Genomic DNA, 12,671 nt, shown 5'->3' with positions numbered 1-12,671 from the left:
CATGATTCATGGATCCAAGATTTACCCAGAAAACAGTTAAGTTTGGTGGCGGAAAAATCCTGGTCTGGGGTTCCATCCAGTATGGGGGTGTGCGAGACATTTGCAGGGTGGAAGGCAAATATCAATAGCCTAAAATATCAAGAAGTATTAGCTCCTCTTACATTCCCAACCATAAAAGGGGTCAAATTTTGCAGCAGGATTGTGCTCCACTTACTTCTATCTCTACATCAAAGTTTCTCAAGGTGAAGAAGATCAAGGTGCTCCAGGACTGACCAGCCCAGTCACCAGACATGAACATCACTGAGCATGTCTGGGGTAGAATGAAAGAGGAAGCATGGAGGCAAAACCAAAGAATCTTGATGAACTCTGGGAGGCATGTAAGACGCTTTCTTTGCTATTCCTGATGACTTCATCAACAAATTGTATGAATCATTGTCGAACCGCATGGATGCGTCCTTCAAGCTCATGGAAGTCATCCAAGATATTAAATATGGATCTCACAGCACCACTACTTCATTCACTGACGTTATGCAACATATTTTTGTATTTGAAGTAAATTATTTGTTCAATTTTCTGTAGGCGACAAAACTTTTGTCTTGCCAAAATCTGACCTTTCTGTGTTTATTAAATGATCAATCTTTCTTCAGTGAAGCAAATTTATTTTAGTATATTGAGCATAATTTGGGAGGGTTTTAGCTTTCATATGAGACGTTTCTAAAACCAATTGATTAATTTAAAGTCAGGTTATAAGCTTTTAATTCTACAAAATGGATAAGCGACAAGATTTTTGTCAGGGACTGTATTACATTTGACATTAAAACTAATACAAACAAATGTTGGTCTGACTTTGAATTAAAAGTCCAAGTGTAATAATATGAACATAAGCTTAAGTGTAGTTCTCAGTAACGGGTCATTTTGGACAGAACTTGAGGAAAGGTTGTTCCACTGACTATTGATCAGCTCGGCTCCTCTGCTCAGTTCTTCTCCTCTTGCTCCTCTCTCCTTTGTTCCTCTCTCTCTTCTCTGCTCCTTTCCCCTGAGCTCAGCTCCTCCTCTGTTTTGCTTCTCTGCTTCTCTCCTTGTGGTGATTATTAATTTCAAATATAAATTGTCTGGCATGGAAAATTGCATTTTTTTGAACAATGTTATAGAGTAAATACTAAATATGTATTTCAAACTTGAAATTTAGAAGGAAAATATCCTGAAGCGTTTTCATTCAATTTGCATTTTGTCAGTTTTATCTAAATAGTTCAGTGACATTTGAAAAATTTCAACATGTGCATGTTTTCTCTTCTTTTTATGTAATGTTGAACCTTTTCTCCTTAAAATAAATGTTTAATAATAGTCTTGCTTAAACATTGAACCCGGAACAAGCATAATATAAAATATAACAAAATTTGAAATAAAGAATGTCTCTATAGCCTATCTGTAACTTTTGAACTATTGTTTTTTTTCCACAAGCCAACAACCCGTGAAAAATAACAACTTGCTTCAATGAAAATTCAATCTTTTAACTATGAACAGTCAAGAATCATAAAGACAACATTCATCCAACCTCAGTTTGTTAGACTATGATTTACTCTGATACACATACAAATACTTGGCATCTCTTCTTAGATACAAGTTCATCAAAGTAGTAGTAGTAGTTGTAGTAGTAGTTGTAGTAGTAGTAGTAGTAGTAGTATTAGCAGTGCATGAGCCATACTGGCGTGGCAGTCGGCGGGCAGCTCTAATGTATATTTGATATGAGCTCACGGGCCAAATATAATTATACTGTGGGCCAAATTTGGACCCCGGGCCTGAGTCTGACATGTCTGATCTGAGGTAAGAAGTATAAGATACGTATGTCCTCGCGTGCTGTGTGTCCTCTGTGGGTGGGTGAACTTCCTCAACCGTTTCCTGCAGAATCTAAGAAAAGAATCGAGGAGGAGATGAGTAAATAGATATATTAAACTATTTTCTGATCTGTCACATTGGTGTTTTTTTTTAGCACATTAGCTATGTCCATACAGTCTATGCACCATACCGGAATATTTAGAAAAAAAAGAAAAACAAATCTGTCATATGCATTTTTTAACAATATGGATTTATGTAGTCATCCTGGTAGAATTTATGACAAAAGGAGAAATTCAATTTATCAACTGGACAAACGTTTTTTTGATTGAAGACGTTTCGCAGCTCATCCAAGTTGCTTCTTCAGTTCTGGTCAAAATGCTGGTGGACACTTCCTTATGTCTGTCTGAGTTAACTACAATGAAACTACTCTGAAACTAACACAACTCCTTGTTTAGTTTCTGTTAGTTAGTTGGGCCTATTGCTCTGAGTGTTTGGTCATATTAACAGAATCATTCATGGCCATAATGGAGCTTTCACACGTCTGGGCCTGACCTGGCTGCCCGTATTGTTTTCTTTGCTTTTTTTGATTTAGGTTTGAGGATAGAATTATAAACAGGAGACAGATGGTGTGAGTCCCCCATTTCTGTTCGAAGATGGATTGTCTTTCCTAACAAAAATAGCTTCTTTAACTCCCCTCTTGAACCAGTTCTTTTCTCTGGCTAAGATCTGTAGCTAACTGTTCTCAAATGAGGCTTGGCTTTTAAGTGGAAATGTACAGCAGACTGAGGTCCTGTGTTGCTCTCTCGTCTGTGTTGGTACATCCTCTTGTCAAGTGGCTGTTTTGTTTCTTAAGTGTAGCGCTCACTGCAGTTTTCACTACACTGAATGGAGTAGACCACGTTGCTTTGTTTGTGGCTCTGTGTTGGGTTGGACCAGTTTCTGTCTTAAAGTGTTTGTAGGTTTGAAATAGACCGGGATCTCATGTAGTCTGAAAATCCTCTGTAGTTTTTCAGAAACACCAGCCATGTGAGAAATAGTTACACTCTTTCTCCTGGGTTCTGATTCTCTGTTGTCCTGTTTTTTTTTTTTAGCTCTTTGTTTTGCTGAAAGCCCCAAAACAGAGAGGGCTTTCTACACATGTTGTTCTTCTTTCTCCTTTCCCTCTGTGCTTGTAGGAACCACTTGAGCCCTGTGTTGTAGTGTCCGAATAACTCCAAGTTTGTGTTGCAGTGGGTGGTGAGAATCAAAAAGCAGGTACTGGTCCGTGTGTGTGTGTGTGTGTGGGGCTTCCTGAAGACCTCCACCTTAGATCCGAACATTAAATTCACTCATGAAGATGCCAAGTAGAACAAATTGGCTTTCTTAGATTCTGCAGTAATGATAGGAGAAGACCGGCGACTCCAGGTCTTCAGGAAGCCCACACACACGGACCAATACCTGCTTTTTTCGATTCTCACCAACATAAACAAACACAGACGTAAACAAACAAAATCACGACCACAGGTTTTTGTTGTAACAATTTTTAATTCCGCTCATGAACTTGATCAAGCACAAGAAAAGCCTTCCACGACACAAGGAGAGACAGAGCGCAATACAGTAATGATAATAGATGGCAGCTGCGCCCTCCAGCAGGGGGCGCAAAATAAACAAAACGAAACAAGCGAGAATAAAAACTGTTCCTTATCCATAGTGACAAAAGCTACAAAAACTAACAATGGTCATCCTTTTGAGTACATACAGATTTAGAACACAGGAACACAACAATAGATTTTTATTTGTGTCTAAGCCCCTCCCCCGTACGGCCCACCCCGCCCCAGAAGTAATATCAAGTACTTTATAAGGACACACCTCAAAATGGCTACTGTCAGTTCAGTATTTTACGTTACTTAAAGCTACCATCTGTACGTTAATTTGATTTTTTTTTCATCACCTGTGCGCTCTGATCTTGTTCTGTGATCCCAAAGCTGGCACATTGTCAGACGGCTGTAACGTAGACAGCATCTAGTGGTAGCATGTGAGAATACAACGGGGCGGGTCAGCCAATCTAATTACACATGGTAGCTTTAAGGTCATTTGATTCATTGTTGATTTCAAATATAAAAGGTTTGGCATGGTCCATAGACACAAAAGACAGCCTGGTGTGAGAATTGGAATTTTTTGAACAACGTTATAGCGTAATCGATACAAATGTGTAGTTCGAAACTGAAATTTAGAAGGAAAATGTCTGTCCTTAAGATTTTCCAAACAATTTCCAGGTTGTTAGTTTAATCAAAAATATTCTTGGTGGTTGTTTGTACATTTTTCTGTCACTCCAACCAGACTTTTTTTTGGTTTGACTTCTATTTACTGAATATGAGGTCAGTATCTAAGCAAATATGAGAAAGATATTCACAGACATTCCAAAAGAAAACTGCATTTGGACTTCCAGACATACAGTAGCCTTTGAACAAAAAAAAATAATGTAAAAAAAAAACAGAAAAGTTTGCACATCTTATTGACAGCGTCTCACTGTAAAATATGCACACCTTGGATGTTGTATAATGTGTTCCTGTATTGTAAAGTTTGTGCTTGTAGGACTGTTTTCAAGTGTGCGGGTAACTCAGAAATAGGAGCAGATGTACGTGAAATCAGAAGGCCGACCTATTGACTAAAACATAAAAAATGTCCACCCTTTGTAAAACAGCAACATTCTGCGGGGGTTTACCTTTTAATCTGTAAAATACTCTAATAATCAAGACTAAAAGCAAATGAGCCATGCTGTAAAATGGGTAATACGCAGGACATTTCAAATCGTTTTGGTGACAAAGTTTAAGTAACAACCCCCCGTTTAGTTTGAATAAAAAATGTTTAAAATATGCCAAATCTTGACAGGTAGTATCAGTCTACAAGTGCAAATTTGTGTATCATTATATGTGTTGTTTCATCAGTACAAATTCAAAATCAACTTACAAACAACTGATTTTGAATTCAGACTAAATCAAATTTGCTTGTTGTGTATGAAATCAATCAAAGTAAATCAATAGACGAGGGCAGAAAAAAAATTGACACACAAAAAAGTGAATTTCAATGGTTGGTACTTTAACAAAATGTGTGTTTGTTATGAGTAGAAGTTAAGGGAAGGGTATTTGACGTGGTACATTCTTTATTAAATTTGATTTCTAACGACACCCTCCAGTGTTGTTCCTCTCCTTATTCATTCAAATATCCTACAATTCAGTTACCTGCATTTGGCTCCTAACAGCAGATGCTATTTTGGAACAAACCAAATAGCGAACAATGCAAAAAGTCATACATAATTCACTAAATATACTTTTCATCGAATTACAGAAGCAGTAATCCTTCATAATAAGGGTAATTGTAGACGGAATGTTATTTTCCCATCAAAAAATATTTTCAGTCCTGATGTTTTCACCTGAACGTTTTTGTTGTTTTTGATTTTTATATGAAACATTAGAGAAACCAACAGAAAAAACATCCTTGAGTCATGTGTCCGTAACCACTGAATTATAGTAAATATATGCCTGTTATATTAATTGCCCGTGTACACCAGCTTAAACTTTTTGGTTGTTGAACATTGTTGCACAGCAAAAAACTATTTCCAACACCACAGAAAGATACTTCAAAGATACTCTGAAGTTATTGGTCGTAATACATGTAATACAGTAATGTTGAGAGAACATTTAAATAATAAAAATAAAAACATCAGCAGACAGGGTGAAACAGAGAGGTGAAAATGTGAAGAATGAGCTAAAAAACAAATTGGAGGTAATATTTTGGTATAATTTTGAATATTATTTTTGATAATGAAAGTACAAAAAACAAAAAAAAAATACTCACTTAATTCAGAATTAACAATAAAATTCACCACTGCTTGTGTCAGTATTGTTGTGGTAATTTAACCAAGCAGCCGATAAAATCCTTTAGAAATTTGTACACATTTTTGAAAAAGTAATGCTTTTTAGGAAACAATTTGGTTTCATCATTTCAAATTCATATCTGGATTTTAATTTGATTTAAATTTCCATTCTCTTCACATTATATTTTGAACTATATACACATTTCAAACTGTAAAAACAACAATGACTTGATCTGGTAAATAAAATTACAAATGAGTGATAACATAAAAAGATGTCACTTTCTATGCGTGTTAAAACAAAATTATGAAAAAAATAAACATATTTTTTTGTTTGCTTTTTACATTTTTGAAAATACATTAGCCACACCTCTATAAAGCTGACATAGGTCCAGTAAAAAACACTATAGCACTAGCTACACAAGGACTCCAGTACCCATAATGCCACGTTGTAAGAATGGACCAGGCAAATTTTGGAAAAAAAATCTTTAACCTTTATTGATTTTTTTAATTTTTACTTTTTGCCTTTGCCAAATTTTATAATCACAGTGTCGTTATCATCAAAGTTGCCTGATTTGGAGGTAGAAAATCGGAAATATTTCTTTTTACATTTTAAGCGATGTTTTTGCACAGTTTACGCTACTTAAAACATTTGGTCTGAACAATATATTTAAATGATTGAAGTAACCTGAGAACTTATTTACTAGTAGCTTATTTATGTTTCTACAAATTTAAGTTAAAACCGCCTTGAATGGACGGTCGATTTTCTGAATACGACTTTTCACGTCCAGTCTAGTTAACTGGAATTTAAATCTCGTCCTTTCCACGTTTTAATATCATCAGAACAGCTACAAAAAGAAACCCTGGTGTACACGATATCTACAGCGCTAAAAATATCGCAAATTTGAGGCGTTGGGAACCTGTTCAGATTGCCGAGGTGTGTGGTCGCGTGGGCACATTTTCACCTGTCTGCTTGGTCCCTGCTGTGTAAAGTGAGTGTACAGGTGTGGAGAGAAGGTGGTCTTCTCTAGAGGATCGGAGAGAGAGAGAGGGTCCACTGTGCCTCGATGCTGCTGTTGGCCGAATTTTGGCTCGGAGATGGCGACAAAGTGCACATAGTTGGCGTTAAGTCTGGAGAGAGAGGACATAGATACATTTTAAGTACAGTAAAATATTGAAAAGTAAATGCTCATCGATACTAAAACTAGTATCAAATCTAGATACTCATTTGAACAGGTAACAATAAAAAAAAAAAACACCATTCACAGGACAGAAATGAACCTTTCCTGAATAGCTCAAGCTTTATTTTGAGCTGAATCAGAACAAGTCTAAGAGCACAAAAACTAGTATACGCCCATGGATCACTGTGGGATTACTCAGATATAAGACCACAGGTGAATATAAAAGAAAAGTCCATGATTTTATGTAAAAAATAAGATTCTACTGTCTAAAAAAAGAGTTGAGAAAAAGATTTTAAAAAATATATATATGTTTTTAATTGATATTGTTATTTAGTGGTACTGGAATTGGTACTGATAATCGAGTTAGTTCCCTAGTATATTTTCCATCCATTTTCTTTTGCTTATCTGGGGCCGGGGCACGGGGGCTGCAGTCTAAGCAGGGACTCCCAGACTTCCTTCACATTTCCTCCAGCTCCTCCTCCTCCCAGGCCAGATGAGAGACATAGTCCCTCCAGTGTGTCCTGGGTCTTCCCCGGGGCCTCCTCTCGGTGGGACATACCCAGAACACCTCCCAAGGGAGGTGGCCAGGAGGCATCCGGAACAGATGCCCGAGCCACCTCAACTGGCTTCTCTCGACGTGGAGGAGCAGCGGCTCTACTCCGAGCTCCTCCCGTGTGACTGAGCTCCTCACCCTATCTCTAAGGGAGTGTCCAGCCACCCTGCAGAAGAAACTAATTTTGGCCACTTGTATCCACAATCTTGTGCTTTCAGTCATTACCCAGAGCTCATGACTATAGGTGACGGTAGGAACGTAGATTGAAGGCAAATCGAGAGTTTTGCCTTCCGGCTCAGCTCCCTCTTCACCACAACAGTCCGATACAGCGACTGCATCACTGCCAATGCTGCACCGATCCGCCTGTCAATCTCACGTTCCATCCTCCTCTCACTCGAGAAAAAGACCCCGAGATACTTGTTGAAACAGAGTTTGAAATTTGAGTATAGTGCCGACACTAAAATAAAAACATTCATAAGTATTTACTATTTTACTATTTCATAAGTAGTTTACAATGCAAATTTTCTGGGAGGCGGGAATATTATGTCTTTGCTTGGAGTGTTCCACAGTATTTAATTAAATGTATCTTGTCCCCCGGAGGAGCTGGAGGACGTGTCTGGGGTGAAGGAAGTCTGGGAGTCCCTGCTTAGGCTGCTGCCCCCGCGACCCGGCCCCGGATAAGTGGACGAAAATGGATGGATGGATGGTATCTTGTCAAGTCAAAACATGCATTCCAGTGTCCAATGGACTAATCTCTTCACAGATCTGACCAGGCTGGCTTGACTAAGATCTTAGAGTTAGAGATCAGGAGATGATGAGTGTACTGTGGTCACATAAATGGTTCCCCAGCAACAGTTACCGTACTTTACTTAGTAAAAGTTTTGGTTTCTCTTCCCACTGTGAGTAAGTCTGTGACAAAAGCTTTATGTTGAATATTTGGAATGATTTGAACGTTTGTGTTTCTTGCATCACTTCTTCAGATTTGATTTAGTTTTTGTCATTTTTGTCTCCATCCTTTGAAAACAGTAGTTTTACCTGAGCAATTTCACTTAAGCCCTGTCTTCCTGTGATTTATTTTGATTTGTACATTTACATTTATATAATTATGTGTTATTTGACACCTGTTTCTTGCTATCTTTTCTATTAGAATTTATTATTACATTTATATTTTTTACTATTTATTATTATATTATATTGCAATGTATGAGCTACTGTGTCCAAATTATTTCCCTTTTGCATCAATAAAGTTTGTCTAAGTCAAATTTCCTAGACCACTACTTAGTACTTCCACTTGAGTAATATTATATATATATTTAAATAGCATTACTATTATTTGTGTACAGTTTCTGGTTACTCTACCACCTCTGGTCAATGGTGTACAAACATTAACTACTGACCTTCTTACTCATTAGCCAGAACTGGAAAGTTGGTTGAAAAGTCAATAAATAATCCCTGAGGTGGTGACATTTAGCTGAACTATGGCTGGGTCCATTTGTTTTAGCAACTCTCTGGCTTCCTAAGAACCTTCGAGGTCCTGTTTGAGTAACAACAACATTTGTCGTCATGGTGAAATTTCCTCCAGTATCACGTATCAAGTCAAAAGTTGAAATGACACCATATTTTATATATGTATATTATATAATATATATATATGTGTATATATATATATATATATATATATATATATATATATATATATATATATATATATATATATATATATATATATAATCTTTACCTCTTGTGCTCATGTCAAAACAGGGCAAAAGTTAATAATCTGCGTAATTCTTTTTTTTTTTTTTTTTATGTTTTACTTGTGTTGACACTTTGCAACAGATGGTAACAGATGGAGTTTTTGGCCCTAGCTCTTTAAATTCTTCTTTTCCTATGGACCCAGATCTAAAACTTGATCAGCAAATTAGTGCTGTTGTAAAATCTAGTTTTTTTTCCCAACTAAGACAACTGGCCAAAATTAAGCCTATTTTGTCACACTTCGAAACTGTCATACATGTGTTTGTGATTAATAGATTGGATTATTGTAATGCACTTTATGTTGGTGTGGGCCAAAATGCACTTTGCCAGTTGCAAAATGTGTGCAAAACTCAGCAGCTCGACTTTTAACTGGAAACCGGAAACACAAGAGCATCTCAACGATTTGAGCTTCTTTTCATTGGCTCCCAGTATCTTTTAGAGTCGATTTTAAAATTCTTTTATTTACTTTTAAGTGTTTGCACGGCCGAGCTCCTTTCTACTTCACTGACTTGATCCCTTACGTCCCCTCTCACACTCTCAGGTCTGCAGACCAACTCCAGCTCGCCGTCCCAAAAACTAAGCGTAAGCTTCATGGGGACCGTGCGTTTTCTGTTTCTGCCCCTTGGCTGTGGAACCAGTTGCCATTAGAGATGAGACAGGCCGAGTCTGTACTTGTTTTTAGTCACTCCTAAAAACGCACCTTTTTTCACTGGCTTTAATAAGTGACATGTACATTTCTTGTTGAGTATTTTACTGTTTCCTATGTTTTTCAGTAACTGTATTGTGTTTGTACCATATATTTTCTTCTACTGTTGTTGCCATTGTCTGTCCTGTGTTTGTGTACAGCACTTTGGCCTACTGTAAAGTTTTTAAAGTGCTTTATAAATAAAGTTGGTATGGTATCAACATTCTCTAGGAGTGTGATGCTACCTGGAGGCACTTCTCTGTCTGAAACCCTGTTAAGACTTCAATCTGAGTTTTCTTTTAACACAATCTGACCATAAAGAACTGACCAGAATTACAACAGGTGAACAAGTCCCTCTCAAATAACATTACAGTCACAAACTAACCAGCAGTTTTTCATTTTAATTTATCAAAAGAGATGGGATGTAACGATATCTAAATCTCTTGCTTTGCTTTATAAAAACCTTGAAAAAATTTTTGTGTGAATTATTTCCATCATAACCCAAAAAATTCAAGTAAAAAAAAATGTCTTCATGTTGTCCTCACTGAAATGAATCTTGGGATATGTAGTTCCTGATGTTTATGAGATATTGCTACTATAAAACCATGCATTTAAGCAAAGGAACTTGTAATTCGATATATTGTGACATTTGACGATACAATATCACAATATTTTGGTTATTGTTACATCCCTAAGAGCCGCCACGGTCATTGGTCACAGCAGCAATTTTGGATTTCAAAATGTGCCTTTAGCATAGGTATAGGAAACGCTCTTAAGGTCCACTCGTCTGTGTAAAGTTTTGTCAAAGCAGTTGGTCCTGGCTGAAAGGGTAAATCTGGCATCACATTCATTCCTAAAGCAATGGGCCTTGGATGTACAGAACAACTCTCGTGTCCTGTTTGCAACAGTGAACAGATTAACAAACCCTCCAGCTCCACTGCCACTAGAACTAATTTCCACATCTAAATGTAATGAGTTTGCAGTTTTCTTTAATGACAAAGTTCAGGGCATCAAAAATGCCATCAATTCCACAACACAAATAACAAGCATGCAGCCACAGAGACACTTAGAGCTGAATCACTTTGCACCTGTAACTGACAAAACTGTTTTAGAGATCGTTACCAGTCTGAGTTCATCTACTTGCTGCCTGGACATGTTACCCACTAGATTTCTAAAGTCTGTCCTCAACAGTTTACTTTCACCACTCACTCACATAGTTAACATGTCACTTCAATCTGGAACATTCCCAAACACGTTGAAAACTGCGGTCATTAAGCCTCTCCTAAAGAAGAGCAGTCTTGATGCCACAGTACTGAACAATTTCCGGCCCATCTCAAATCTGCCGTTTTTTGGCAAAGTCCTTGAAAAAGCTGTTTACCAACAGCTTACGAACTTTCTCCAAATGAACAACTCCTTTGATGTTTTCCAGTCAGGTTTTAGAGCCCACCACAGCACTGAGACTGCTCTTATCAAGGTGACAAATGACATTCGCCTGAACACTGATGCAGGCAAAGTCTCAGTCTTGATCCTGTTAGATCTGAGTGCTGCTTTTGACACTGTCGATCATGGGATCCTCTTACAGAGACTAGAGGACTGGGTGGGCATCTCTGGTACTGTACTAAACTGGTTCAAGTCCTATCTAGAAGACAGGAAGTATTTTGTTGAAATTGGAAACTGTGTCTCAGATGACATGGCCCTGACCTGTGGGGTGCCTCAGGGGTCAATCCTGGGCCCCCTGTTGTTCAATCTCTACATGCTGCCATTAGGCCAGTTAATAAGCAGCAATAACGTGTCCTACCACAATTATGCAGATGACACTCAGATCTACGTCTCTCTGGCAGCAGGAGACTATGGACCAGTGGACTCACTTTGTCACTGCATCCAACAGATCAGTGTGTGGATGCAAAACAACTTTCTCCAGCTAAACTCTGACAAGACTGAAGTCATAGTGTTTGGTCCACAGAAACAAAGGGACAGTGTCAGCAGTCACCTCCAGTCTCTCTCTCTAAAACCTTCAAATCCGGCAAGAAAGCTAGGGGTACTAATGGACTCAGACTTGAACTTTGAACAGCCACATCAAGTCAATAACATCTGCAGCCTTTTACCATCTAAAAAACATAGCGAAAATCAAAGGTTTACTGTCTAAATCAGACTTGGAGAAACTTATCCATGCGTTTGTCTCCAGTAGATTAGACTACTGTAATGGTCTGCTCACTGGTCTCTCCAAACGAGCTGTGAGACAACTGCAGAACATCCAGAACGCTGCAGCTCGGGTCCTGACTCGAACTAGGAAGTACGAGCACATAAGTCCTGTGCTCAGGTCTCTGCACTGGCTTCCTGTGCCTCAGAGAATAGACTTTAAAGCAGCTCTGCTTGTGTACAAGTCTCTCCATGGCCGAGCACCAAAGTACATCTGTGACATGTTAGTGTCATATGAACCATCTCGCACTCTGAGGAGCTCAGGGACCGGCCTCCTGCTGGTGCCCAGAGTCAGAACTAAACAAGGGGAGTCAGCGTTTCGGGTTCATGCAGCTAAAACCTGGAACAATCTTCCTGAATATGTGAGACAGACTCTTCTGTGACGCTGTTTAAATCCAGACTCAAAACATTTCTGTTTGACTGTGCATATAACTGAAAGGTTTTCATTCCGCACTCTTCTCTCCAATTTATGTCTCTCTTTTTTAAAATTTTAATCTTCATGATTATTTATGTTTTGATTTGTTTTTATTATGATTTTAATGTATTTCTTATTCTGTAAAGCACTTTGAATTACTTTGTGTACGAATTGTGCTATACAAATAAACTTGCCTT

General features: G+C 38.0%; 1 protein-coding gene across 2 annotated transcripts in view; it reads right to left on the bottom strand.

The window, feature by feature from the left end:
• Positions 1-3,340: 3,340 nt before the first annotated feature.
• LOC110164204 (cryptochrome-1-like) overlaps positions 3,341-12,671 on the bottom strand; it is a 94,061-nt gene continuing 84,730 nt past the window's right edge. For both annotated transcript variants that reach the window (XM_055165500.1, XM_055165499.1), the window contains one exon: positions 3,341-6,820. In XM_055165500.1, the coding sequence (XP_055021475.1) occupies positions 6,815-6,820 (6 nt within the window). In that variant the 3' untranslated portion in view covers positions 3,341-6,814. The remainder of the gene's footprint in view (positions 6,821-12,671) is intronic.

Source organism: Boleophthalmus pectinirostris, unplaced genomic scaffold, assembly GCF_026225935.1.
Source record: "Boleophthalmus pectinirostris isolate CB_2022bp ecotype Guang Dong unplaced genomic scaffold, ASM2622593v1 HiC_scaffold_8, whole genome shotgun sequence".
NCBI lineage: Eukaryota > Metazoa > Chordata > Actinopteri > Gobiiformes > Gobiidae > Boleophthalmus > Boleophthalmus pectinirostris.
The sequence above is the reverse complement of the archived record's forward strand: the minus strand, read 5'-3'. Positions and strand labels throughout refer to the sequence as shown.